At 46.1% G+C, this 27,221-nt stretch overlaps 1 protein-coding gene and 1 long non-coding RNA gene across 2 annotated transcripts in view; one reads left to right on the top strand and one right to left on the bottom strand.

Moving 5' to 3' along the window:
• LOC310835347 overlaps positions 1–27,221 on the top strand; it is a 277,237-nt gene that overhangs the window by 210,626 nt on the left and 39,390 nt on the right. The gene's annotated exons all lie outside the window — the stretch shown is intronic.
• On the bottom strand, positions 293–24,485 carry ACER2 (alkaline ceramidase 2). Its single transcript, XM_083719777.1, has 7 exons — positions 23,821–24,485; positions 13,349–13,463; positions 12,125–12,266; positions 10,657–10,794; positions 7,321–7,458; positions 3,348–4,952; positions 293–2,950 (listed from the first exon to the last, which is right to left on the bottom strand). The coding sequence occupies exons 1-6, from the start codon at positions 23,926–23,928 to the stop codon at positions 4,766–4,768; spliced, it is 828 nt and encodes a 275-aa protein (XP_083575903.1). The 5' UTR covers positions 23,929–24,485; the 3' UTR covers positions 293–2,950; positions 3,348–4,765.

The following is a 27,221-nucleotide window of genomic DNA, read 5'->3' as shown; positions in this document are numbered from 1 at the left end:
TTTTTTTTCCTTTTGCAGAAATAATAATAATAAGTTCAGAGCTTTCTGCAAGCCTATCGGTAACCTCTGCCTGACCCCTTCTGATGTTACCTCCATTAATACTGCTCAAAACACTACATCTCTGTAATGGAAAGGATACCTACTATATTAGAGAGAAGAACTATATACATTTCAGCCTGTTTCAGCCTATAGAAAGGGGCAATGCATTGACTTCCCTGTTCTACAGATGGCAATGGAAATTACTAACGGATCTTTCCGTCACAGCTTGTATTAAACCCATTCTTTTCAGAGAGAAGTTCCAAAGGAAAGGTTTTATTGCAGTAAACAGTGAAGAAGATTTAACACTGAACATTTTACTAAATCATACACAAAGGAATTGGAAGCTTGCTAGGTTTTACATGAAACTTGCTCAGTTTTAAAACGCTAGGTAGGTTGCATTCTTGTCAAGTGGTACCGTCCCATGAGTCGCGTTGAGTCCTTAAGCAATTCACGGTATATGGTTTGTGCATGTGTGTGTATTTTAACATCCGCAGAAAACCAAAACACACATTGAAGGTTAACACTGTACCGGAGTATTATCACAAATTTCCTAAGCTTAAAAACAAAAACAAAGACAGATGGTGGTCCCAGAAAACCCTAATAAACATCAAATAAATTGGAGCAAAGAGACGTGCAAAGAAAAGAAATAGGAACAAGGGGTCACATTCCTATCTAGGCTCTTCTGCATGAAAATCTTTTGTGGTCAGCCAGAGACAAAGCCTTTTGGTTTGAAATGGGCCTTGCCATGGGTTTTCCGAGCCAGAAGTGGGAGAGTCTGTCTCATGTGCCAATGCCACACATCTGACGACGAGGTAAGCCATGCTCCTGTCACAGCAAAACATGGAGGTACCACCTGGGTCAGTTAGGGGGCCCATCAGAAATCAAGCTTGAGCTCTCAGCTTATTTAGTTAGAGGGACCATATCTCAGCTTAATAAGCCAATGAGCGTTAACTTTTGTGTACATCAGAAAACAAACCAAGCCATCTTCCACCGCTCTTTGTTGGAACCGGGGAGCTATGGTTCTTGAGTAGCTTCTGCCCAAGCCAGGCGTTGAAGCCAGCTCCAAATGGTGATTTAATACCCCGGCTCCTTCAAAGTGTTAACCATAATTTTTCCTTGTTTGCACAAAACAGGAAACTATGGTTAACTGGAAGGCTACCTGGTCCGTTTCCTAGTTCATGTGAAGGAAGCACCTACACAGCATTAAAACTGCTTTGTCATTAAGCTTTAAATGGGCCTGGGTAAAATTAAAAAGCTAAATTTTGGGGTTAGAATACAGATTAGAACAAGGTATGTTATACCTGGAGTTGGGACCCCCAAAAAATGATGTATCTCTCCAAAGCAGCCAGATTCTCTGAGGCCTATATTAATCATCATGCTTTCTGGTCAGATGTTATAGATTGCGCCAATGGCTCATGCAACATTTGCATCATGTTGTCCTAAAAGTTGAAACAGCTTTCATGAATTCAGCTTGTGAACCACAGTCTTCGCTGTTGTTGAAACGAAACTGCAACCTCCTTAAAACTAAAACGTGTCAGAATATGAGTGCTCTCTGCATGAACACTCTCTAAAACTCTGTCATGGCAACATGTGGCAAAAAAAAACCCCATATTTGACAGCTAAACTTCAACCTTTCAGAGTTCATTTATTTGCTTGCAAAGAGCCGGGGATTTAAATGCAGATTAAAAGGTAAATCGGTTTTTCAAAAATCTGGTGGCTTATTGTTACATTAATCTCTTTCCAAGAACTCAATGCATTATTCAGTTGGTACCAAAAGGGAACTGAAGGTGGGATAATAAAGCCATGTTCAGTCATTTCAATCAGTACTTGGGGCACAATTAGCTAAATGTAGATTTTTTATTTTTTGTTTTAACATCTCATTTCATTAGTGGGGATTAATCTATTAAAAATCAAGGCTAAGATGTCTCAACAGAAACAGCAGCCAGAAAAGTGTACATCATAATGTGTGTGTGTGTGTTAATTATATGTTAATAACAAAGTGTTTAATTGGTTAATTGCTTCCTTGCCCACAATCACCTAACAGTGTTTTTTTTAGTCTGCTTATTGTCATAGACTGACAAACAGCCCCAAATAATAAGGATGAAGCTCAAAGCTCAAGCAAGTAGATCGGAATCTGAAGGTTCATTCTTAGTTCATTCTTAGATCTTGCAATTCAAATCTCTCAATGGAAGGAGAGATTTTCATGCATTTAGAGTTTTTAACCTACCCTCTTATTTTCCAGCCCAACTATGTTCACACAGAGCAGACCCACTGAAATGAATGGGCCTAAGTTAGTAATACCAGTTGGTTTTAATGGGACACCTCTGAGTAGGATGAAGATTGAATACCTTATTCACACTGCCCTCAAAGGCCCAACCTTATAAAGAGCACCTATGGCTGATCTGCCAAGTCTTCTCCACTTCCATTGCCAACTCAACCCAGATTTCTGCTGTGATAACTTGAAAAGCAGCAGGTTGTTGACAAACGCATGATGTCTAAGGGTTGCACAAGGCAGCCAGCATTCCAACTGGGGAAGGTTGGGGGGGGGGAGAAAGGTCTGTCCCGGGACCCCCAACCCTCTGAGATGCCACCTCCACCACCAAGTGCCACAGTTCTGCTTAAAATGGCGGCTGAGCAATGCAGTCCACGCCAATGGATTGGAGGCATCTCTCCCGAGGGCTCTTCCACACCGCCAGCCTCGTAGTCCTGAGTAAAGAGAGAGGATCCGAGGCGGCAACTGCGAATTTGCACAAATTCAAGGCCTTCTGCGGAAGCCCGGGAGATGAACATCACAAAAAGGTAAGTGGAAAAAAGCCCCTTCCTCTGAATAGGGTTGTAAAGATTGCGGGGAGAATTGGGTGCACTCTTCCCACCTTGGATCAAATCTATGCTTCCAGGTGCCACAAGAAAGCTGCAGAGATAGTTGGAGCTAGCGCGACCAGAAGGAGTATCAGGAAGAGTGGAATAAATTTAATGATTATTTAGTTAAATTAACTGAAAACAGCTTGCAGATACTTAATGGGCTAAGGATTTTATTTATGTTAAGTGATGAATTAATATGTTTAATTCCATAAGGTGAAGGTCTAAGGATGTTAATGTTTAAGTTAAATTTCATAAAAATTGGGATTTGGAAAACCGTTAAAAGGACAAGCAATGAAATTCAACCAAGGGGAAGCGAAGAAGTCACTTAACAAAGTTAATAACTGTCATTTTCAATAAGGCTATTATTTATGCTTGTCTGTTTTATGTGTTTGTTTGTTTATAATATTGTGAAAACTAATAAAAAAAAGGGGGGAAAGAAAGAAAGCTGCAGAGATAGTGCAGGATGGTGTGCACCCTAGAAATGATCTCTTTCAGCTTCTGCCTTCTGGGTTATAAAAACTAGGAATAGCCGCCTGAGAAACAGTTTCTACCGAAATGCAATATTGGTTTTAAACACAGTGTAAAGACTCTTTATGGGAGTATATTGTATTAAAAATGGGGTATCAGAGTTTTTAGGGGGCTAACCAGGTTGGGATAGCTGAGATAGCAGGCCTGTTGGGTTTTGAATGTTTTATGTAGATTTTTCAATTTCGTTGTTCTGTATGGGACAATGGCAATAAAGATTATCGTATAGATGCATGCGAGTTTTGTTTTTTTCCTTCAAGTGGCAACTGATGGCATGTGGCCACTAGGTAATCACCCTGCCAAGTAAGGGGGGCAGTGGACAAGACAGGGGCAACCTGGACTGGCCTGTTCCTATGCCGTAAGCAGCAGCCTGATCTGAAGAAATCAACAAGACCCAGCTGCCATTCGTAAGTTGGCAGTGCCCAGTGAGAATGAGTTTACCATAGTAAAACAGGAGGAGACCTAGAGCAGAACAGTCTCAGTGTTAAGCCTACAAACTACTAAATCAAGCAACTGAGAAGAAAAGCCGGCTTCTCAAAACATATTTCCTTGTGAATCCCTGCCCTCCCTCCAAAAAACCCCCCAACAACTTCTGACCAGATTGGCTAGAAATATATTTTGTCCTTGAAGATGCTGTCGGTATAAATATCCTCCCAAGTTTGTGAGAGAGGCGATAGTGGTAGAACTACAAAGCAAACCTTCAGTAACAGCTGGATCCTGTGGTTACTTCACAACGAAAGATTGCCTGTATAAATACCCTCTCGGAGTTGACCGGAGGGGTTTTGTCAGGAGCTGGGCTTTATGGGAAATCGTGCGGCATTGTCAAGGCTGACATGCTGTGATGTCAGAGCATTCTGAGCGTCCCCGCCCTGCAAGAGCATCTGGCAGCCAATTAAAAGGGAGGCAGAGTTCAATTGTGGAAGACGCCACACATTGTGGGGGGAGGTAGGTGGTTGAGGAAGGGGGAAAAGAGATGGCGGTCCTGGCACCTTTTCAACAGCAACCGCACATCTCCCACAATGTCTAGTTCCAGCTAGAGAACGCTATGCAAAATGCACATGGCAAAACGTTGCCAGTGCTATAATTCAAGACTTTTGATTAGGGGAAAAACTCCAGATATGCCAAAACCACAGAGAAGGGGTGCAAAAGAGTTGCCATTGCTGCTCGCTCCTAAGAACTTTGCTTGGGAGCCAGAGAGAGGGGTGGGAGGCAGGGAAAACGCAGGTACGTCTTCGTGGGTTCCCTTTGCAGAACCGCAGTTTGTAGAGAGACAGAGGAAGAAAGGCGCAGGTCTCGTTCCCTGGCCTCTCCTCCTGCTGCAGGTTAGAACCGTCGAACATCATGTAATCTTCATGGGCGATTTCTTGTGCGCGCAGAGGAGGGAGACGTAAGGGACCCCAATGAACGCCCACTTCTCGCTGGGCCAGAACTTAATGACAGGGCCTTGCTCAGGGATCTCCGAGACGGCATCAAAGTAGGCGAAGCACACGCAGCCCAGGTAAGCGGCGATACAAATGAGGATGTGCCTGAGGGGACAGAACAGAAACGGAGGAGGGTGAATACAGCTTGCTCCTCACCACCAGCATGCAACTGATATTCCTTGCATATCTGAAAAGAAGGAACCGTGCATTAGGCCTGGGCGATGTATTGATACATTGTCCAGGGCCGAATTAAGGGCCAGATCACAATCGGGTTTTAACCCGGCGGTATAATGCTGGCATCTCTGTGCGTTGCGCATGGCAGGAGCGAATGTCATAGATGACATGATCCCTTGTGAAGCGGTACTTTGATTTCGTCTTCCTAATTTCCCCACAAGACTGTTGCAAGAAGGATCGCAGTAAGTTAGGGCACGTTACTTCCCCACATTGCCCAAGGGGTTCTCATCCCAGCGCAGTTCTACTGGCAACTCTGGTTTCCAAATAAATGAAACCAGAGATGCCAGTGAATGGGGGGGGGGCATCCCTGCAGGCCATCACCTTTGCTTCCTTCTCCAGCTGAGCAGGCAGGCTGCCTGCTTCCTCTATGAGCTGAGCACTGGCAGAAGCTTCACTCCAGTGCCTCGTGAAAGAGCATTTCCATATACCTGAAGGAGCGTCTCCACCGCCATCATTCAGCCCGGACACTGAGGTCCAGCTCTGAGGGCCTTCTGGCAGTTGCCTCACTGCGAGAAGTGAAGTTACAAGGAACCAGGCACAGGGCCTTCTCAGTGGTGGCACCCACCTCCCATCAGATGTCAAGGAGCTTCACAATATTCCAATATAGGAACGTCTCTACACCCATCGTTCAGCCCGGACACTGAGGTCCAGCTCCGAGGGCCTTCTGGCGGGTCCCTCCCTGCAAGAAGCAAGGTTACAGGGAACCAGGCAGAGGGCCTTCTCGGTGGTGGCACCCACCCTGTGGAACACTCTCCCATCAGATGTCAAACAGATAAACAACTATCTGACCTTTAGAAGACATCTGAAGGCAGCCCTGTTTAGGGAAGCTTTTAATGTTTGATGTTTTATCCTGTTTTTAATATTCAGTTGGGAGCCGCCCAAAGTGGCTGGGGAAACCTAGATACATGGATGGGGTATAAATAATAAATTATTTTAATATTGTTGTTGTTGTTGTGAGGCCAGGGCTCCTCCCTCCACAGGCCAGGCACTGGTGGGAGCAGCGGCAGTTTCGCCCTGGTGCCTCGCACTCCTTCCTTTTTGGCATCGTGATGTATCACTAAACAGTGGTACCTCGGGTTAAGTACTTAATTCGTTCCGGAGGTCCGTTCTTAACCTGAAACTGTTCTTAACCTGAAACACCACTTTAGCTAATGGGGCCTCCTGCTGCCCCTGCGCCGTCGGAGCACGATTTCTGTTCTCATCCTGAAGCAAAGTTATTAACCCGAGGTAATATTTCTGGGTTAGAGGGGTCTGTAACCTGAAGCGTCTGTAACCTGAAGCGTATGTAACCCGAGGTACCACTGTATCACTGTATCATGAGGCTGAAGCAGGAGATGTCAGGGACTGAACCGGGGATCTTTGGCTGGCAAACGATGCGCTTTGCCCCAAGCACAGGGCTGTTTCCTTAGAAATGTAAATCCAGCATTAAGGCAACAAAACTTTTTTTTTCACTCCCAACGCTCATTTTTGTAAAAACAACAGAGATGAATACCTGTAGTGTCTGGATCAGCCTTCACAGACTGATTTGGTGTTTCCAGCACCAATTGCACTGTGGGCTGGAGAGAGAGTTTGGACTCGATATCCCGCTTTATCACTACCCAAAGGAGTCTCAAAACGGCTAACATTCTCCTTTCCCTTCCTCCCCCACAACAAACACTCTGGGAGGTGAGTGGGGCTGAGAGACTTCAGAGAAGTGTGACTGGCCCAAGGTCACCCAGCAGCTGCATGTGGAGGAGCGGGGACGCGAACCCGGTTCCCCAGATTGCGAGTCTATCGCTCTTAACCACTACATGGGGGAGCACGTGCCCATACGCGTGCGCACACGCTATTTCCGGTGCACTTCCGGGTTGGAGGAGCACCGGAAATAGCTTGTGGGCATGTGCACAGGCCTCCTCCGACCCGGATGTGTACCGGAAATAATGTTTGGGCATGCGCACAAGCTATTTCTGGTGCTCCTCCGACCCGGAAGTGGGCAGCCGTGCAGAGCAGTGCTGGTAAGAGTGGGTGGCGGCCACGGGTGGCGAAGGTGGCCGCAGGCCAGATAAACGAGTCCCTCAGGCCTTATCCGGCCCGCAGGCCTTAGCTTGGGGACCTCTGACATTGGTGAAGGGTGGTCTGAGTTTTCTATATAGTCTCTTCATCCAACAAATATGGCAAGGTGTAACACCGAGAAACGGAGGGCAGAGAGAAGGGGGCGGGAATTGTGGCAAAGACTGGAATCCGAACACGATGGACTCACCATACGCAGTGCAAATATGGGAAGTTGAATGACGACCAGATCTCACAAAATGCTTTGTCGCTGATCCAACAAAAAAGAGCCAAAGTCCACCAGAGGCCAGAAAATAGTCCCAGCTTGTACACTCGCACGTTGTCACATCTGAAAGCCAAGCCAGGAGACCATTGAAAGCACAGCAACGGAACGAATCTTGGGTTAAGAACTGAACAAAACTCGGAGACGATAAGCTTTGTACATTTGGAGCAACGGTTGCATACACCCCCCCTTGCCCCAAGGCAGGTCATGGCATGAAAACAAATATCAAGGGTATCATCTAAAAGCATTCTTAAAAAAAAAAAACCAAAAAAAAACAAGCTGCCCCTAGGTCCCAGCTCACAGAGGACCAACGCCAGGCTGTCGTTATGTACAAAAGTCTTTATTGAAGTTCAGTTTCCATTTCAAAGCCGCAGTGCGCAGCTCTACGTCTTAAACCCTAGACCGGCGAAGCTCCGTCTGAATCTCCTCCCCTTCCACACCAGTTTAAGACTCTAGCCTTGCTCCACCTCTTCCTTAGCTCCTTCCTCCTCTGGGCCCTCCTGCCCGCTGGGGTTTCATCCTTTCTGGACTCTTCTGACGCTGACCCCCCCTGATTCTTGCCCCTCCCGGCGGGCTTTAGGACCTGGTTCCCTATCCGGGCTACCTGCTGTGTCGCTCGCCTGTACATTTGAACTTGGCGCGCGCGCCCAGCCGGCAACCTTCCTCTTGACCATTCCCCCGCTCTCCGATGGAGGCGTGGTCAATCCTGACTCATATTCTCTCGCTGGTGGTGAATACGCTGGCCCCAATACCTGGGACTCCTCCCCCCCACTACGCTCTGGTGGGGAAGCTGGTCCTGATTTCCAACTGCTGCTCTGGGAGTCCCCGCTGGCCCCTTGCTTCTGGGGTGTCCCCCTTGGGGCCCCCCTCACCCTGGCCACCGGCGCCCCCTTCTGTGAATCTTCCGATTCGCTGGAGAGGCTCATGGAATCTCTCGGGCTACTGTCATCTTCTCCTACGCTGCCCTCAGATTGCTCCCCCTCGCTCTCTATCTCCTCCCCTCCCTGCGCTCCCGCTGCGTCCCTGACAATGTGGCTTAGAAAAAGCCACGAGCCAAAAGCAAATTAAGGCTTACAACTAAACGCAGAAAGTCTAAGCCACTTTTAGGGGCATCCAAGCTGATGCGCATGGCAGGAGCGAATGCCATAGATTGCATGATCCCGTGTGAAGCGGTACTTTGATTTCGTCTTCCTACTTTCCCCACAACACTGTTGCAAGAAGGATTGGCAGTAAGTTAGGGTGCGTTACACCTGCCCGAGTGGTTCTCATCCCAGCGCAGTTCCACTGGCATTTCTGGTTTCCAAATAAATGAGACCATTCAGATGGTGACTAACAGCCAAACACTGGGACGCGGGTGGCGCTGTGGGTTAAACCAGAGCCTAGGGCTTGCCGATCAGAAGGTCGGCAGTTCGAATCCCCGCGACAGGGTAAGCTCCCGTTGCTCAGTCCCTGCTCCTGCCAACCTAGCAGTTTGAAAGCACGTCAAAGTGCAAGTAGATAAATAGGTACCATTGCAGCGGGAAGGTAAACGGTGTTTCCATGCACCGCTCTGGTTCACCAGAAGCGGCTTAGTCATGCTGGCCACATGACCCGGAAGCTGTACGCCAGCTCCCTCGGCCAGTAAAGCGAGATGAGCGCTGCAACACCAGAGTCGGCCACGACTGGACCTAATGGTCAGGGGTCTCTTTACCTTTACTTAACAGCCAGACAGTTACAGCTGATATTTTTAAAAAATGGGGGGGGGGGTAGAGAGATGGACGGGGCATAAATAATAAATTATTAAAAAATTATAATCCCTCTTCTCAGCATCACAGCCCCTTTTGAAGGCCCAGGTGGCAGCTTTCAAATTGGGAGCCTCCGTCACCTCTTTGACGTGACAAGATATTTTGTTTTGCAACCCTAAGGGAGAGAAGTTATTATAATGCACCCAGGCTATTTACAGAACCATTTATCACCTTGTCAAGTCGACCACCCAAAACAGCTCCTGTCCGGATGCTTGGGATTTCCGTGGGAACATTTAAGTTCTTTTGTATCTTAATTCCAGGTGTGCTTCTGCCACCCTGCCCACAGGTAAGTCACACGCCCAGTGCCGGATTTATGTATCAGCTAAACAAGCTACAGCTTAGGGCCCCACTCTCTTGGGAGGCCCCCCCCCCAAAAAAAATTAAAGAAAAAAAAGCCTGGATGTACATTTCCAAAATATAAGATAAAAAACAAATAAAATAAAACCTACATACAGCAACAGTGTTTTGTGTTGTATAGGCTCCTATGATGTAAGTCATGGACCCCACCTGCTAGCCTGATCCCTAAAATATCACTGGTTTGCTCCTTTCTATATATAGGGTGCCTCCATTCTGCTATTTATAATTATTAGTAGTTTGGATCATATATTTTCACTTATTATTATTTCATGTTATAGCAAATTTCTAGAGACTAGAAAATTAGTCTTTGTAAATTGTGTTAGCTTATTAGTCTTTGTAAATTGTGTTTCTAATGGAACTTTTGTTATTGCCAAATGCCAATGTGTTTGCATTATTAAGTTTGTTATGAATAAAAAATCATTTTACTATGTTAGAGCTTAATAATTATTTCACTATTAATATACTTCTTCTTAATTGTATTCCAGTTCAACAATTACTTTGATAAAATACAAGTTTTGTGATGTGCAAATGGCTTTAGATACCTACTAGGGCCATCAACAGGGATGCGGGTGGCACTGTGGGTTAAACCACAGAGCCTCTTGGGCTTGCCGATCAGAAGGTCGGCAGTTCGAATCCCCGCAAAGGGATGAGCTCCCATTGCTCAGTCCCTGCTTCTGCCAACCTAGCATGTCAAAGTGCAAGTAGATAGGTACCGCTCCAGCGGGAAGGTAAACGGTGTTTCCGTGTGCTGCTCTGGTTCGCCAGAAGTGACTTAGTCATTCTGGCCACATGACCCAGAAGCTGTACACCGGCTCCCTCAGCCAATAAAGCAGGATGAGCGCCGCAACCCCAGAGTCGGTCACAACTGGACCTAATGGTCAGGGGTCCCTTTACCCTTTACCTTAGGGCCATCAATTACCATATAGCATATACTCAACACAAAAAACAGCGCCAATTTGTTGTGGGCAAAGGCCAGCTGGACATAGAAAGGGTCCCATTACCTTCAGGAGCTGAGGGCCTCATCAAATCTAAATCTGGCCCTGCACACACCCAGGTGTTCGCTCCACATGGTAAGCAGGCATCCAAACAGAAGATCTACTTTGTCACGGCGACAGACACCCACCTTTTCAGCTCTGCGACAAGCAAGGCACTGCAGGGAAGACCCAACGTCATCAGCGAGATGTTATTGATGGCAGGCTTAATGAAGGCAAGGCAGGTGGTGACCCCAGAGAGGATACCCACTGCTGCCTTAAATCGGCCCCTGGATTATTATTTTTAAAAAAGAGTCAGCATCATTAAACCTTTTATTGGCATCACATCCAAACTTCCAAGACAAATCAATACAGAATTTCCACTTCCCCAGTGGCACAAAACATTTGCTAAAAGAAAGGAGGCAGAACAGTCTATGGTCACATCTCTTGGTCTCCAGGGAGATCAGACATCTTCAGTGTATTTCGACGACAAAAAACAAAATGGAGATATTTAGCCACTAACTTGGTGATCATTCCCCAGTAATAGAAAATGTATGACCTCTGACTCTGGTTTCCATTTGGGGATGCAGAGTTGATCTAGAAATTGCTGACGGAGATCAGCATATAATTTACAACTGAGAACCATGTGTGTAAGGGTTTCCACCAGGTGGTCTTCACCTGGGCAAGTTCTTTCTCCTTCCACCCTACCTGAGAACCTTCCCCAAAGGAGGTTTGATGGATTTGAATTAAACCTGGCCAGCAAAAATGGCCTTCTTTCTTGAGGGTTAAGCAGAAATTCAAGGTAATCGTGTTAGTTTCATGTGCCCAAGAAAGTTGAAAATAAAGAGGGGAACATGTTTTCTCTGTTGCTACTGTTAGTTCTTGGCTTTCAATATCCCACAACCTAGTTTTTATTATTGGCAGATGGCAAATTTAAAGGTGATGTCAGAATCTCTGGGTTGCAGCCCTTTCTGGTTCTCTCCTGCCCTCTTCCGAGGAGAAGGGCACGGTGCTATTAATGCAGCCCACTCTTTAAAGGCCAGCTGTGATGGCCTGGGATTCGGACTCGGAGGCTGAACCTGAGGAATCCCAGCCTGCACAGGAGTCCCTGCTGGGGCTTGAGCCCGAAGGGTCCTCACCTGTGCTGGATCCTCAGGTGCAGGCACCAGCTGAGTCTGCTCTGGCTCCTGAGGTGATGGAGGACCCATTGCCTGCAGGTGGTCCACTCTCAGCCCCGGCAGGGGAACTGAGGTTGCCTCTGGGTCCAGTAACCCTCCAGCCCCTCCTGAGCTGCAGAGGCTCAGGGCAGAGAGGCGGAGGGAACTAGGTTCCCACAGGAGGAGTGCCCGCCTTCAGGCCAGGAGAGGCGAGGCACCTGTGGACCGGGGCTGTGGACCGGGGCCCCAGTCCCAGGTTGCAGGAGCAACATTGTTGGTAACCTGTTCCTGCCTGCACCCTGTCCTGCTCTTCTGCCAGATGTCCTGACCTCACCCGACTCCCTGCCTTGGACCCCGCTTCAGCTCTGACGGACAGCCTCCATACCGCACTCTCGGACTGGACTTGGACCTCGCTGTACGGTTAACCCTCAGGACCAGCACACCAGCACTTAAGAGACATTACCTGTCGTTCCTGAACATTTTGGGAAGATATCTTCTGGGAAACCACAGAGCCAGTGCACACATCAAAACCCAGAGTATAGCGAGTTCATCAAGCATTTGACCCAGGAAACTGAGCGTGGCGTGGAAGTAGACAGATCCAATTCCTGGAGGGGGGACACATTCAGAATCAAGAGGTCATTACAGCACAGTTCAAACGTCCTCTTCTCTTCTCTGCGAGATTCAACAACAGCCAGGGGGCTTTGCACAGACAAGCGTCTGAATATTTAACGCAAGCAAGCGACCAAACACACGGCGAAGAGCTAGGTTTTGAAGATCGAAACCCACTCCCAAAAGCTTCAAAATTAACTTTAGAGCAAAGTATTCGTGGGAGACTTCAGTGGGGAGTTTTGTTTGCACAGTCAGTTATCTCATTGCAGAACTTAATTAAGAAACTGTGAGGATGTGTCAAAATAGATATCTATATATATCTATATCTATATCTAATCTCTATATATTTATAGGCACCGCTTTATAGCGGGAAGGTAAACGGCGTTTCCGTGTGCTGCGCTGGTGCTGGCTCGCCAGAGCAGCTTCGTCACGCTGGCCACGTGACCCGGAGGTGTCTGCGGACAGCGCTGGCCCCCGGCCTCTTAAGTGAGATGGGCGCATAACGCAAAAATCAGCTGATGAGTAGTTCAGGGCCTGACTGAGCAAACAGGGCTGGCCTACTACTCTTTGAGGTAAGTAAAATAATACACACTGCCCTTCCTCTCGAGACTATTAAGACCAGAACTGAAACCAACCTCAATGCTTACAGACAGGGACTTAATCTGCATATTAGCAGAAATGGGTCACTGGCCACAGACTTTTTTTATACTTATTGGATTTCTGCCAGAAAGGCTAAATCCAGATTAAATGGAGGGTGGATAAAACTTGTCGGCTTGAGGAGAAGCCATCCCAGAATAAGAATCGAACTGGAAGCACCATGACATATCCCACAATGTTCGTAATAATGGAAAACTACCTTCTTTAATACATAGCAGGGGAAACTGAGAGGCTCAAAATGGCACCCAACTTCCAATATTTTATTTTGGGAGTGTACTGTACTTCTGAAATCGGGCACGTTTTCCAAGCACCTTATTTGTTGTCCACCCCCACCCCGGTGCGCCTTGTTTTCAAATAATAAATAAATGAATATGATTTCTCAAAATTTCAGGTCACATAGGACAGACACAGAGGGACTTACCAACTACCACAAGGAGGGTCCATATTAAATATATTCCACTGTTGAAGCAGGTTGCATATTGTCGGAATAAGCACATACATATGGGTGGCAAAACAAAAAATAAGATGTTGCTTATCTAAGGGGGGAAACGGAAAAAAAATTAAATAAGCAGAAGGGAATGATTAAATAAAGTGGTATTTTACAAAACCAAAACAAAAAATGTTGGGGATCTTGCACAACGCAGTAAGCTTAGCACTTTCCTAGGCAAATATCTGGATAAGAGGAGGCAGAAATAAAAACAACACCACCACCCCAAGACTCCATCCCTGCCCTGACACACAAATTGAGATAGAAGTGTAGACCAGGGGTCAGCAAACTTTTTCAGCAGGGGGCCGGTCCAGTGTCCCTCAGACCTTGTGAGGGGCCGGACTATATTGGGGGGGGCGGATGAATGAATTCCTATGCCCCACAAATAACCCAGAGATGCATTTTAAATAAAAGCACACATTCTACTCATGTAAAAACACACTGATTCCTGGACCGTCCGCGGGCCAGATTTAGAAGGCGATTGGGCCGGATGTGGCCTTAGTTTGCCTACCCATGGTGTAGACAGACCTCATGCCATGCATGACTTAGACCATCACTTTGCCTGAATCAACTCTTTCTAGGACATGCAGTGCTCTCAACTGCCTGGAGAAGACATCACCCTCATGCAGACACAATACAAAAATGGCAAAGACCAACAGGCATGGTCCCTGGAAGACCACTGCCAAGGCTGCAACCACAAAACCAGGAGTGGTGGCTGTGGCGTTTGCCCTCCTAGGGTGTGACATCATACTGGGTTCATAAGGAAAGGGTAATTGTAAAATGACCAACCTATAGGAACCCAAGGGTAGGAGTTAAAGTTAGAGTTGTTGTTTTTTTTTTATAAGATATTTATTAAAGATTTTCTTAATACAATAGAAAAAAGAACAGACAAAATAACATATAACTTTACAATAGCCATATTTTCTTCGCTTCTTTGGACTTCCTCACATCTCTCGTTCCTGCGTTCCAAGTTTATCAAACTTTACCCAGCAATTTATCACCTTGTTTCAATTCTTATTTTATAATTTTCCAATATTGTGTCCCTAATTTTAGATATTTTTACCCAAACCTTAAAAGCTTAATTTTAGCATATTTATCCAAAATTTATCTTTTCTTATATTTTCACTTATCTTCATATTCCTTTCAACTAACTTAATGGTGCCATATTATTTATAATCTTACATCTTTCTTAACACTCATACAATTTACAATATTTTTGTAAATAGTCCTTAAATTTCTTCCAGTCCTCCTCCACCGCCTCTTCTCCCAGGTCTCGGATTCTGCCAGTCATTTCTGCTAGTTCCATATAGTCTATCAGTTGCATCTGCCATTCTTCCAGTGCGGGCAAATCTTGGGTTTTCCAGTGTTTGGCGACAAGTATCCTTGCTGCTGTTGTTGCATACATAAAAAATGTTCGGTCCTTCTTTAACACCCTCTGGCCGACAATGCTTAAAAGAAAGGCCTCTGGTTTCTTAGGGAAGGTATACTTAAATACCTTTTTCAACTCATTATATATCATTTCCCAGAAAGCCTTAACTCTAGGGCAGGTCCACCAGAGGTGAATGAACGTTCCTTCAGTTTCTTTACATTTCCAACATTTATTATTAGACAAATGGTATATTTTTGCAAGCTTGACTGGAGTCATGTACCACCTATATATCATTTTCATAATATTTTCTTTCAAGGCATTACATGCCGTGAATTTCAAACCGGTGGTCCATAACCTTTCCCAGTCAGCAAACATGATATTGTACCCAATGTCCTGTGCCCATTTTATCATAGCCGATTTAACCGTTTCATCTTGTGTATTCCATTTTAACAGCAAGTTATACATTCTTGAAAGTACCTTAGTCTTAGGTTCTAGCAATTCCGTTTCCAACTTTGATTTTTCCACCTGGAATCCTATCTTTTTATCCAACTTAAAAACCTCTTTAATCTGAGCATAATGTAACCAATCTCGCACTTTATCTTTTAGTTTCTCCAAACTCTGCAGCCTCCAATTATCTCCATCTTTTTCTAATATTTCCCAATATTTCGGCCATTTGGCCTCCATATTGAGTCTTTTCCGGACCTTAGCTTCCATTGGTGATAACCACCTTGGGGTCTTGTTTTCCAGTAAGTCTTTATATTTAGTCCAGACGTTAAACACTGCTTTCCTGACAATATGATTCTTGAAAGCCTTATGACTTTTAACCTTGTCGTACCACAAGTATGCATGCCATCCATAAGCATTGTTAAAACCTTCCAGATCCAAAACATCAGTGTTTTCAAGAAGCAGCCAATCTTTCAACCAGCAGAAAGCTGCTGATTCATAATACAACTTTAAGTCTGGCAGGGCAAAGTCCCCTCTTTCTTTAGCATCAGTTAATATCTTGAACTTAATTCTGGGCTTTTTGCCCTGCCAGACAAATTTGGAAATATCTCTTTGCCACCTCCCCAAACACTCCATTTTATCCACAATCTGTAAAGTCTGGAACAAAAACAGCATTTTTGTCAGTACATTCATCTTTATAGCAGCAATTCGGCCCGACAAGGAGTTTCAATCTTGACCAACCTTCTAAATCCCTTTTAATTTCAGACCAACACTTTTCATAGTTATCCTTAAATAGACTCAGATTCTTAGCTGTTATGTTTACCCCTAGGTATCTTACTTTTTTAACCACGTTTAACTCTGTTTCTTTCTGAAACCTTTCTGATTATGAAGGTGTCAATTTTTTTCCCAATACCTTAGTTTTCTGCTTGTTGAGTTTAAATCCCGCCACCCGACCAAACTCCTGAATCAATTGTAATACCCTTTTCGTACTAGATTCTGGCTCCTGTAGGGTCAAACCAGGTCATCTGCAAAAGCTTTAAGTTTATACTGTTTCGCTCCGACCTGAATTCCTTCTACCAACCGGTCCCCTCTAATCATATTCAAGAGCACCTCCAGGACCGAAATGAATAACAAAGGAGAGATAGGGCAACCTTGTCGTGTTCCTTTTTCAATTTTGAACTCTTCCGTCACCACATTGTTCACTATCAATTTAGCCTTTTGTTCTGAATAAATTGCGTCTATCCCATTCTCAAATCCCCGTCCCACTCCCTTTAAAGTTAGAGTTGTTAAGAAGTCAGTCTGGAGTTAGAGAAGAGAGAGGGAGGATAAGTCTGTGGGTTGGGCTAGTCTGATGTTGAATCTGTTAAGAGGAATCAGTCAAACAGTTGAGATAATCAGTCAGAAGGTATTAGGAAGGTATAGGCCAGTAAAGAAACTAAGGTTAAGAAACTGACAAGAAAAATTATCTGAAACCATAAACTTCTTAATGCTTATAAAATAAACTTGTTTATTTGGTTTAATGTCAACAACTGTCTGGACTCAGTGTGTACCCGAGAGAAACGGGTTGGTGGCAGCGGGGAAGTGTTCACAGTGGTGGCACAGGGATCAATAGACCATCAAACGTCCGAGGACCCTGTGTGATCACCACAGTAGCCGTGAAAGAGGCCGACTGGGTTGCGGGAATCACAAAACTTTCCAGGCATCCCCCAATTTTGAGCCAGAAGAAAGAAAGCGCTATGAAACACTTGCAGCTTGGTCTCCTTGAATTCCTCTTTTGAGGAACCTGTGCTCTTTCTTCTTCTTTTTCTGGCCGAGAGCACTGAAAGACTTGCACGTGCAAGGAAGAATTTTGTTCCAAAATTTCCCAATATTTCAGCCATTTAGCCTCCATATTGAGCTTTTTCTGAGCTTTTGCTTCCATTGGGGACAACTACCTTGGGGTTTTATTTTCCAATAGATCTTTATATCTTATCCAAACATTAAACAATGCTTTCCTGACAATATGGTTTTTAAATGCTTTATGTGCTTTAACCTTGTCATACCACAAATATGCATGCCACCCAAAAACATTGTTAAAACCTTCTAAATCCGAAATGTCTGTGTTCTCAAGAAGCAGCCAGTCTTTCAACCAGCAGAATGCTGCTGATTCATAGTAAAGTTTAAAGTCTGGCAGGGCAAATCCACCCCTTTCCTTTGCATCAGTTAATATCTTAAATTTTATTCTGGGCTTCTTGCCCTGCCAGACAAATCTAGAAATATCTTTCTGCCACTTCCTGAAACAGTCCATCTTGTCCACAATTTGCAATGTTTGAAACAAAAACAACATTCTAGGCAGTACATTCATCTTTATAGCTGCAATTCAACCCAACATGGAAAGCTTCAAATTTGGCTCAAGGCATTTTGTCACCTGAGGCAAGCCACAAAACAGGGCCGCCCACCCTGCCAGGAGAGGCATAAAGATCTACAATGGGGACAAGGGTGATGGGAGACCAGCAGTGCCTCCTATTGGCCAAGAAGCTGCTATAGAGGCAGCAAGGAGCATCCTGTCACTGTCACCACAGCAGCAACGGACAATGCATTCCTTGGAAGACAGATCTGCCGTCCCTGTGGATCTTGCCGCCTGAGTGGAGGGCGTGCAGGAGCCAGGCCCTGTGACCAGTAGGACTTTGCAGGACTGGGGCCTTCCTAAGTTTGTTCTGAGGAGGCAAGGCGCGGCCCGCACAGGTGAGGCCGATTGGTAACTCGCTGCACCTGGTGGCAAGAGCCGGGAAGGGATATAAGGTCAGCATTTTCCCTTCAGCTCTTTCCCTTCGTTCCCTGCCTTGCTGTGTTTGGCTCCTTGACTCCTTCTTGATCCTTTGACTTTGTGACTCCTTGCTTCTTGATCCTCAGACCCCTGACTTCGTGACTCCTTGCTCCTTGGACCCCTGACTTCGTGACTCCTTGCTTTTTGATCCTTGGACCCCTGACTTTGTGACTCCTTGCTTCCTGACCCTTGGACCTTTGGCTTCTTGACTCCCGGCTCTCTGACCCTCAGACTCTTGGCTTCCTGACTTCTGGACCCCCGTTCCTGCTCACACCCCGCCATCTTGCCCCCGGTCCCGACGTCCTCAGCCGGGACTTTGACTCGGACCATGACACCATTGCCTCACTTTGCCTCATGGGAGAGCCGGCCATAGTTCAAACTCTATGACAGAACAATCGGTTGGCTTTAGCTTCTTAATTTTGGGGCAGCCTTGTTGTGTTGGGAGGAGGGAGTGGGTGGAGAACCCCCACCACACCCCTTCCTTGTTGTTTGGGACACATCAAGAGGTCAAGAAGAAAGGAGATTTCCAACTAGATATAAGGAAGATCATTCTGACAGTAAGAGCTGTCTCTCTAGGGAGATGGTGGACTCTCCTTCCTTGGGGGCTTTTAAGCAGAGGTTGGATGGTCGTCTGTCATGGATGCTTCAGCTGAGATGGTGGGGTTGGACTAGATGACCCTCGGGTCCCTTTCCAATTCTGTGATCCTATCATTCTATGCTCTGCGATTCCAGGAGACCAACGGAAGAGGAGCTAAGAGCTCCCTGAACCAGCTCTCTGATGCAAAGGGGAGCAAAAGTTCTGAGGGGGCAGAATAAACAGAACCAGGAAGGGGGGCAAATGATAAGTGGAATACCTCCCTGAACGTCCTGCAATTAGAAAACCAGCCCCGCAGTGAAAAAGAGAGATAGCTAAGAGCAGGTTTCTCCCAGACACGGTATAGTTGACAGGCAGGGAGCTTTGCACAGCCAAACCTCGGTTCTTGAACGGCTCCGTTTTCAAACATTTCGGCTCCCGAATGCCGAAAACCCAGAAGTAAATGTTCCGGTTTTTGAACATTTTTCGGAACCCGAACATCCGGCTCTGCTTCCGTTTTGAGCTACCCTATTGAACTGAGGCTTCCGCTTTCAGTTTTCTAAAAGTTTTGGAAGTTGAACGGTCTTCCGGAATGGATTACGTTCTAAAACCGAGGTTCCACTGTATCTTGCAAACACTGGGAGCGTTCAGAAATGGCATCCCTCGCTTGCAGTCTGAAGTCACAAGGCTCTCTTCATCAGCAGATTCAGCAGAGCCCAGTGGACAGACTAGGGTGGGCAATATGTCAATATATCATCCCAAATCGGTTTGAAGTCCATATTGTGATAACGGTTTCCTAATCTTTGACCTGGCAATATATCAGACTTCTGGAACGGATTATGTTTGCAGCTTTTGTTTTTGCTATTTATTTTGCATTTTTGTTTTTGAGGCTTTTTTGGTTTATTTGTTTTTGTGACTGTGTGGAACCCAGTTCAGCTACTGACTGATGGATTGTGCGACTGCGGAAATGGATAATAGCCCCCCATCCAAACAGTGACTATCATCAGTGCAGGTAAGAAAAAAATAATAATTTTAATTTTTATCATCTACAATACTGTCTTATTTAGTTTATAGTACAATACATTGATTATTGTTTTCATTTTATGGATCAATGGTCTTGTTAGATAGTAAAATTCATGTTAAAAGGTTGTTTTTAAAAGTCTGTAATGGATTGATCCGTTTTGCATTACTTTCTATGGGAAAGAACGCTTTGGTTTTGCGACGGACTTCTGGAACAGATTAAGTTTGAGAACCAAGGGACCACTGTACATAGCTCCATCCTTATTTCAGACATCGTGATATATCGGTATATTGCGATGTTTCGCTGGTGATCTATCGCTACGTTGATCTATCGCCATGTTGAAAACCAGGTATCACCCAGCGCTAGCACACAATGGGAGGCCTTCACCGACAGAGTACTTTCTTCCACGCAGGGAAAATTTCAGAAACACGGGGCATGGGGCAGGGGCGTTGAGGGAAAGGAAGGAGGAAGAGAGAGATGCATTTTTCCACCCTGTTCCGCTTGACTTTAGAAACAGCCTTGCAGATGGAACGGAAAGCACTAAGGAGCCTATTTTGTAAAGATTAAACCCCACTACTTTCGGTACAAGGCAGTTGCTAGAGAAAAGCAAATCCTTTTGAGTTGCTTTTCAAGTTTCAAAGCACAAGATATAATCCTTAATTTGGGCTGCATGGGGGGGAAAAAGCACTCCTACTTTATATTCACTTCAGCTCCTTAACTGCAACCAGCAAACGGCCATGAGGAAAGAGGTAACTTTTTCTCTCCTCTTGAAATCAGAAGGGCCTCCATGGCCAAGCTGAGCCTGAGAGATCCAATCATTTGGTTTGTCTTTTGTTTCTATCACGTATTTTCTGGAGGGGTGTTATATTGTGATTTTATGTTGTGGACAGCCCTGAGATCTATGGGTATAAGGGAGGTATACAAATTTAATAAATAAATAAACCTTGAAGTTCAAAGTATGTCCTCATCAGAGCATCCTGCTGAGCCCATGGGTGGATTAATAAATATACAGTGGTGTAGTTAAGCTGTTGCTCAGGCCAATGACCAAAATGTCACAGGCAGGGCCGTCTTTCCCCGGGGGGGTGCAAGGGGTGCAGGGCACCCGGGCGCCGAATTCTGGGGAGGGGGGTTGCCTGGCACCCACCGCTGAAGCCACCTAAGCTCTTAACTATCTACCTGTTATGAAATAATAATTTTGATCAAGCTGGAAAAACAAAATACATATATACCTAAGTATTACCGAAATGTATACCTACTGTTTCACTAAAGGAATTTCGACTTTGTGCACTCATTTACCAAAGATGCGCCGCGCCAGCGCTTGTCATTCTCAACGGTGCTGTGCACGCGAAATCAACTCTTACATCAAAATATTATGTTACGTATTGTATTGAGCTGCTATGAGGCAGCGGGATCGGAGGCACCTTTGACACGACTGATGTTTCTGCTAAGTAGGTGCCCAAAAGTGTGGTGGGGGGCTAAACTAAATTTGGGGGCGCTGGGCGGATCTTTGCACCCTGGAGGCGCATATACTAAAGACAGCGCTGGTCAGTTTTGGACTGCAAGGAGCCATCTTTAAAGCGCTGAAAGTGTCAACACGCTCCTAACAACAGGATCCTGAGAAAATAAACGCACTGGCCTTTTCCAGGTGGCCTTGTGTTTTGAAGTCAGGTGGAAAGAAAATAATAGCACAATTTCTTCCCTCCCATTTGTTGCCTATTTTGTTGTTGCTAGCTCTATCCTGCGTCTGTGTGCGCACATTCGTACGCAGGTAGGGGAGTTACGTTCAAATGTGGATTTTTGTTTGACACTGTTTTATTCTGGGTTGCAAACACAGCTTGCGTGTTTTCAAAAAAACGCAGGAAAGTACGCAGCAATTGTCCCATGGGATGAGGGGCCGCTCCACACATTGCCACAATATTGTGGAGGTAGGAATTAAGTGCCGGCTTATAAATTGCCACAGAAAACCAGATGAATAACTTAAAAGAATCCCTCCTGACCAGAAAAGCAGGGAACCTTTTGGAGATGGAAGAAAGATTATTCTTATTCTTTCGGGCTGTTTAAACACGCTATTGACTTAATATAGGCGTGTGCAGTCAGAAGGCTAGTTAGTTTGCAAGCTAGTTTTTTGTGGCGGAGGGCAGACTTATTAACAGGTTAAATTAATGTGTTACCAGCATGCAACACCATGTGCATCCAGGCCACATTTTTGCATGAATGCACAGTCCTCTATGTGTAAAAACCTATTTTTATTTTTATTTTTAAATTAGCAAAGATATGTCATAATTGTGACAATATGTGTTGGAAATGTAAAGCAAAGGAAGGAACCTTTTATCATATGTGGTGGACCTGTCCCAAGGTGAAAGACTTCTGGGAAAAGATTTATAATGAATGGGAAAAAATGTTGAAATATACATTTATAAAGAAACCAGACGCCTTTCTTCTTGGAATACCAGGTTTGGAATTGCCCAAGAAAGATGTTAAATTATTTTTGTATGCCACAACTGCTGCTCGTATTTTGTTAGCTAAAAAGTGGAAAACCCAAGAATTACCAACAATAGAAGAATGGCAGATGAAGATGATGGATTTTTCGGAGCTAGCCGACCTAACCGGAAGAGTCCGCGACCAGAAGGAGGAGGAGTATCAGGAATAATGGATTAAATTTAATGATTATTTAGTTAAATTTGTTAAGTTAAACTGAAAACAGCTTGCAGATACCCAATGGGCTAAGGATTTTATTTATGTTAAGTGATGAATTGATATGTTTAATTCCATAAGGTGAAGATCTAAGGATGTTAATGCTTAAGTTAAATTTTATAAAAATTGGGATTTGGAAAACTGTTAAAAGGACATGCAATGAAATTCAACCAAAGGGAAGCGAGGAAGTCATTTAACAAAGTTAATAACTGTAATTTTCAATAAGGCTATGATTTATGTTTGTTTGTCTTGTGTGTTTGTTTGTTTGTTTGTTTGTTTGTTTGTAATATTGTGAAAACTAATAAAAAAATTTGACAACTATGTGTGAAAACCTACATGCAAGATAGCATTATTCCTACACAGAGCTGATTGCATGGAAGAATTTGTTAATATGTAAATCAGCCCTGAAAGCAGTCTTAATTCCTTGAGAAAAAGCTGTTTTTCTAAAGCTGGGAAAGGCAGACTTCAAGCTTGTGAACTCCTGATCAGGCCAGAAATTTTGCTCTCAGTTCAGTACCAGAATTTCCCTTCAAGTTTCCTAACTATCAGATGCCCAGATTGTAGCGTTTTAGTTGTTAGGAAAGCCTGCTGATCTGCAAATCAGCCAGAGATCCAGATCTACCTTTTCTAAAGCAATGTTAAAGCTTAAGATGATAACAGATGGAAAATTCTGCTTTGCTCCATTAATCCACTGATTGCAATTTAAGCTTTATCCTCCAATCTGAACAGCCTGAAAAAATGACAGTCCATGATCCCTGCTCCTCTCAAAAGGGATTCAAAGGACTGTAGACTTTTTCCAGCTCTATGGGGGATTCTCTGATTTTACAAGCATTTCTGCCAGGAAAAACAAAGGAAAAAAGCTCCCAGGAAAACGATCTGATCCGAAGTTCCATATCTGCAAGCTATTCAGATAATAAAAAGATAGTTTGTTGTATTTTAAGGCCCCTCACTATCTGAAAATAAGACCACCAGGATAATAAACAACCACTTAGTTTCTTAAAGTAAAACCGACCATAGTGTATTCTGTTTGTTTATCGAGACAGGCTCTCTCTTCGGTTAAAAAAAATAATACACAGCTATTCGCCAGTAGCTGCAGTTTTAAAATACAACACTGGGTATCCTCTTCCCGTTTTGCAAAATAGTCCTTTTCCCAATTTGACCAAGGCTGAGAACTGATATGCAGCGCCTTGCACGCGAGTCGGTGCCAAAGCAGAAATCGGAGCCCGACTTGAAGGTCTCCAGGATCCTATTGCAAGTCCGATTGCGCCCAGCGGCATTTCCACGACGCGGTGGCATTTGTTTTTTAAAAATAACCATTTGTTGATAAATCAGTAATTGAGCGGCAGGGAAGGGAAAGAGCCGAGCCGTGTGAACATCATGTATTCAGCCCCACCGTGCATTTGCACGTACTTCCCAATCCACACACTCCCCCCCCCCCCCGGCTTCCAAATGCACCCTCCTACTCTCCGGGCTCAGGTCTTGAGTTCGAGATACGCACCGTGTTGTAGAACTCGGCGATGCTGGGCACGATGGTGTAGTTGTCTTCGCACCAGTCCAACTCGGAGCTGCCGGCCCGCAGGTGGTCCCACAAACGGAGCGTGGTCATGATGGCCAGACCCGGGCAAGGAGCATGGGGGGGGGGGCGCAACGCCGACGCAACCTAAGCAGAAGAGGATCCGCGCAGCAGCATCCGCGCGGGGGCACGCTGGTCGCTGCTGCCTCGGCTGCTGCTTTGTCCCTCTTCTGCCTGCTCAACTCCGCACCAAAACAGCCCCCGCCGCCGGCTCTGGGAGCGCAAGAGCACACGCCTCCGCCAGCTGATCCGGCCCCCGGGGGCGCGTCCTGCCCGCCCACAGCGCGCCTGCGCAAAGTCGTTAGGCTTGCGTCGAGGCTGTCGGGGCCCCTTGTCACGTGGTATAGCCCACCACCTTTAAGCGCTTCGCGCGATCCTATGCATCCTGGCTCGTTTGGACGCAGCTGCGCTCCACTGATGGGGCTGCGCGCCACGGAGAGCGCGGCGCTTTACGCTCCCCGCCTCCCTGCTGCGTTCCAACTTGCATTTGTTTCTGGAAGGCGGGGGGGGGGAGGAAGCAGGGTATTTGGGGAGGGAGGGCAGGTCTAGCAGTCTGTTGCTCTTGCGCTGCTCTTGCGCGGACTCCTTTCGAAGGAAGCAAACGCGCATCGCTGTTTCTGTTCTTCTGTTTTGCGGGGGGAGGCGGTTAAAGTTTTGTTTTAAGTGCATGGGACTTTTCATGGCAAAGGTAAAGGTAAAGGTAAAGGTACCCCTGCCCGTACGGGCCAGTCTTGACAGACTCTGGGGTTGTGCGCCCATCTCACTCAAGAGGCCAGGGGCCAGCGCTGTCCGGAGACACTTCCGGGTCACGTGGCCAGTGTGACAAAGCTGCATCTGGCGAGCCAGAGCCGCACACGGAAACGCCGTTTACCTTCCCGCCAGTAAGCGGTCCCTATTTATCTACTTGCACCCGGAGGTGCTTTCAAACTGCTAGGTTGGCAGGCGCTGGGACCGAGCAGCGGGAGCGCACCCCGCCGCAGGGATTCGAACCGCCGACCTTTCGATCGGCAAGTCCTAGGCGCTGAGGCTTTAACCCACAGCGCCAACCCGCACCCAAAGCTTTGCAGGGCCAAGTTCTTCGTCCGTCCGTCCCCGGAACGCTTCCTCAAGATAGATGAAGGGATCCAAACACGACGGGGTGGGGAGGAAAAGCGTGCCTGGCGGCGGAGCCAGGCGGTCTGCCTGCAGTGCGCAGTCATGGGGCAGGCCGGGCAGAGAGGCAAGTGAAGGGGCCTTTCATGTTTCAGGATGCGCCCAGGCCTCGGGCGCATGGAATAGGAAAGGCCTTTGGGAGAAGGTGACCCCGTTGCAAAGTATAAAATCCGGCCGTTGCCCAGATATGCCGCCAGGTCTTGTTTTATTAAAATGTGAGCTGAATTGTATAGTTGGAAAGGGTCCCTCAAGGGTCATCCAGTCCAACCCGCTGCAATGCAGGACTCTCAGCTAAAGCATCCATGGCCAACCCCTGCTTGAAAACCTCTGAGGAAGGAAAAATCACTGCCCCCCAACTTCTTCTTTCTGCCTCCTTCCCCATCTTCACAACGTCTGAAGCAGCAGGTGTCTCACACCAAATGGAAGTGATCTGTAGCGTTATGTACTGAAGTTCTCACCCTGGACCAGCAGGGGGATACTGTAGATAGTTTTCACTCAGGTCCACATATGCAAATAAGGGATTGAAAGTGACGTTCAATGATTGGATAGTTACAGAAAATGGTTACTGTTGTGTTCTAAAGGTAAAGGTACCCCTGCCCGTACGGGCCAGTCTTGACAGACTCTGAGGTTGTGCGCCCATCTCACTTAAGAGGCCAGGGGCCAGCGCCGTCCGGAGACACTTCCGGGTCACGTGGCCAGCATGACAAAGCTGCATCTGGCGAGCCAGAGCCGCACACGGAAACGTCGTTTACCTTCCCGCTGGTAAGCGGTCCCTATTTATCTACTTGCACCCGGAGGTGCTTTCGAACTGCTAGGTTGGCAGGCGCTGGGACCAAGCAGCGGGAGCGCACCCCGCCGCAGGGATTCGAACCGCCGACGATCGGCAAGTCCTAGGCGCTGAGGCTTTAACCCACAGCGCCACCTGCGTCCTCTGTTGTGTTCTAGTAGAGCTCTATATAAGCAGGCTGGCTGAGCCCTTCAGTTCAGTTCTGTTCTGGCCTGTGAATAAACAAGAGCTGTTTGAAGAATCGCTGTGTTGTCTGATAGGTTCACCCACAACTTAACATGTAGAAAGGACTCGTGAATGTACACCCCCTTGTTAACATTGAATCGCCTTTAATTAAAAACAACCAGTGCTTTTTCTTCCAGAAAAAAGGTGGAGGAACTCACCACCATTGCCATCGTTTTCCCCCCACCACACGCACACTATCCCCCCCCCCCAGTCCACCATCGTGTGCCTCTGAGTCAGGCAATTGTTCATCTATGTTGTCTGAAACAGAGATGGGAAAACTTTTCCCTTCCATCGACCCATAGGAAAAATCAATTTGCAACTGCAAACCAGGTCAAGGCCAAGTGGGCCGTGTTTGCTGAACTGCAAGATTGCAAAGTCCTCTCCCCACAATCTGAGTCTCTCTCTCTTCCATCTTTAGGGTGCATAGAATTAGGTTGTGAGAACCTCGGGTTCCTCATCCCAGCTGTAAACTGCCTGGCAATGGTTCTCCAAGGCGTTGCCGGTAGCAGTTGCTCCCAGGCTTACCTAGATATACCAAGGACTGACCCGCTAAGCGGCCTTTTTATGCAACATGCAGGTTACTGAAAAAGCTAATAGCAGTGACATTCAAGGAAGACAACTGCCTCTCTAAAGCTTTGAAAGGTTCAGTTGCAAAGCAGTAGGAATCAGGCCTATCTAATTACCCAAAACTGTTGGTATCATACCTGCATGTCTTTAATTATAAATAAGCACCCAGAAACTAAAGGAGACCATCTTTCCTTCTGCATTGTCTTCCTTTTAATGTAGCATCAAGCTGCTGCTTTTTATCCTGTTCACAAACATGCAGTGGTACCTCGGGTTAAGTACTTAATTCGTTCCAGAGCTCAGTACTTAACCTGAAACTGTTCTTAACCTGAAGCACCACTTTAGCTAATGGGGCCTCCTGCTGCTGCTGTGCCACCGGAGCACAATTTCTGTTCTCATCCTGAAGCAAAGTTCTTAACCCGAGGTACTATTTCTGGGTTAGCGGAGTCTGTAACCTGAAGCATATGTAACCCGAGGTACCACTGTACTTGAAAGGGGAGGAGGGCAAGAACCTAAATCAGTCCACGGGCCCAGCTGCAATATTCTGAGCGACGTAAACGAAGGAAACATCACGCAGCTTTGCATGCTTGCGAACACT

The sequence above is a fragment of the Podarcis gaigeae genome (genome assembly GCF_964106915.1).
Source record: "Podarcis gaigeae genome assembly, chromosome: 17".
In the NCBI taxonomy this organism is placed as follows: domain Eukaryota; kingdom Metazoa; phylum Chordata; class Lepidosauria; order Squamata; family Lacertidae; genus Podarcis; species Podarcis gaigeae.
Note: the sequence above shows the minus strand (reverse complement) of the source record. Positions and strands in the feature narration are given on the sequence as shown.

Excerpts from the sequence above, each read along its gene's own strand:
- ACER2 (XM_083719777.1), bottom strand. The coding sequence starts at position 23,928 with ATGACCACGCTCCGTTTGTGGGACCACCTGCGGGCCGGCAGCTCCGAG. Across the intron at positions 10,795-12,124 it reads AAAATGTTCAGGAACGACAG|GGGCCGATTTAAGGCAGCAG; the intron begins GTAATGTCTCTT and ends ATAATAATCCAG. Across the intron at positions 7,459-10,656 it reads CTTGTCGCAGAGCTGAAAAG|ATGTGACAACGTGCGAGTGT; the intron begins GTGGGTGTCTGT and ends CTTGGCTTTCAG.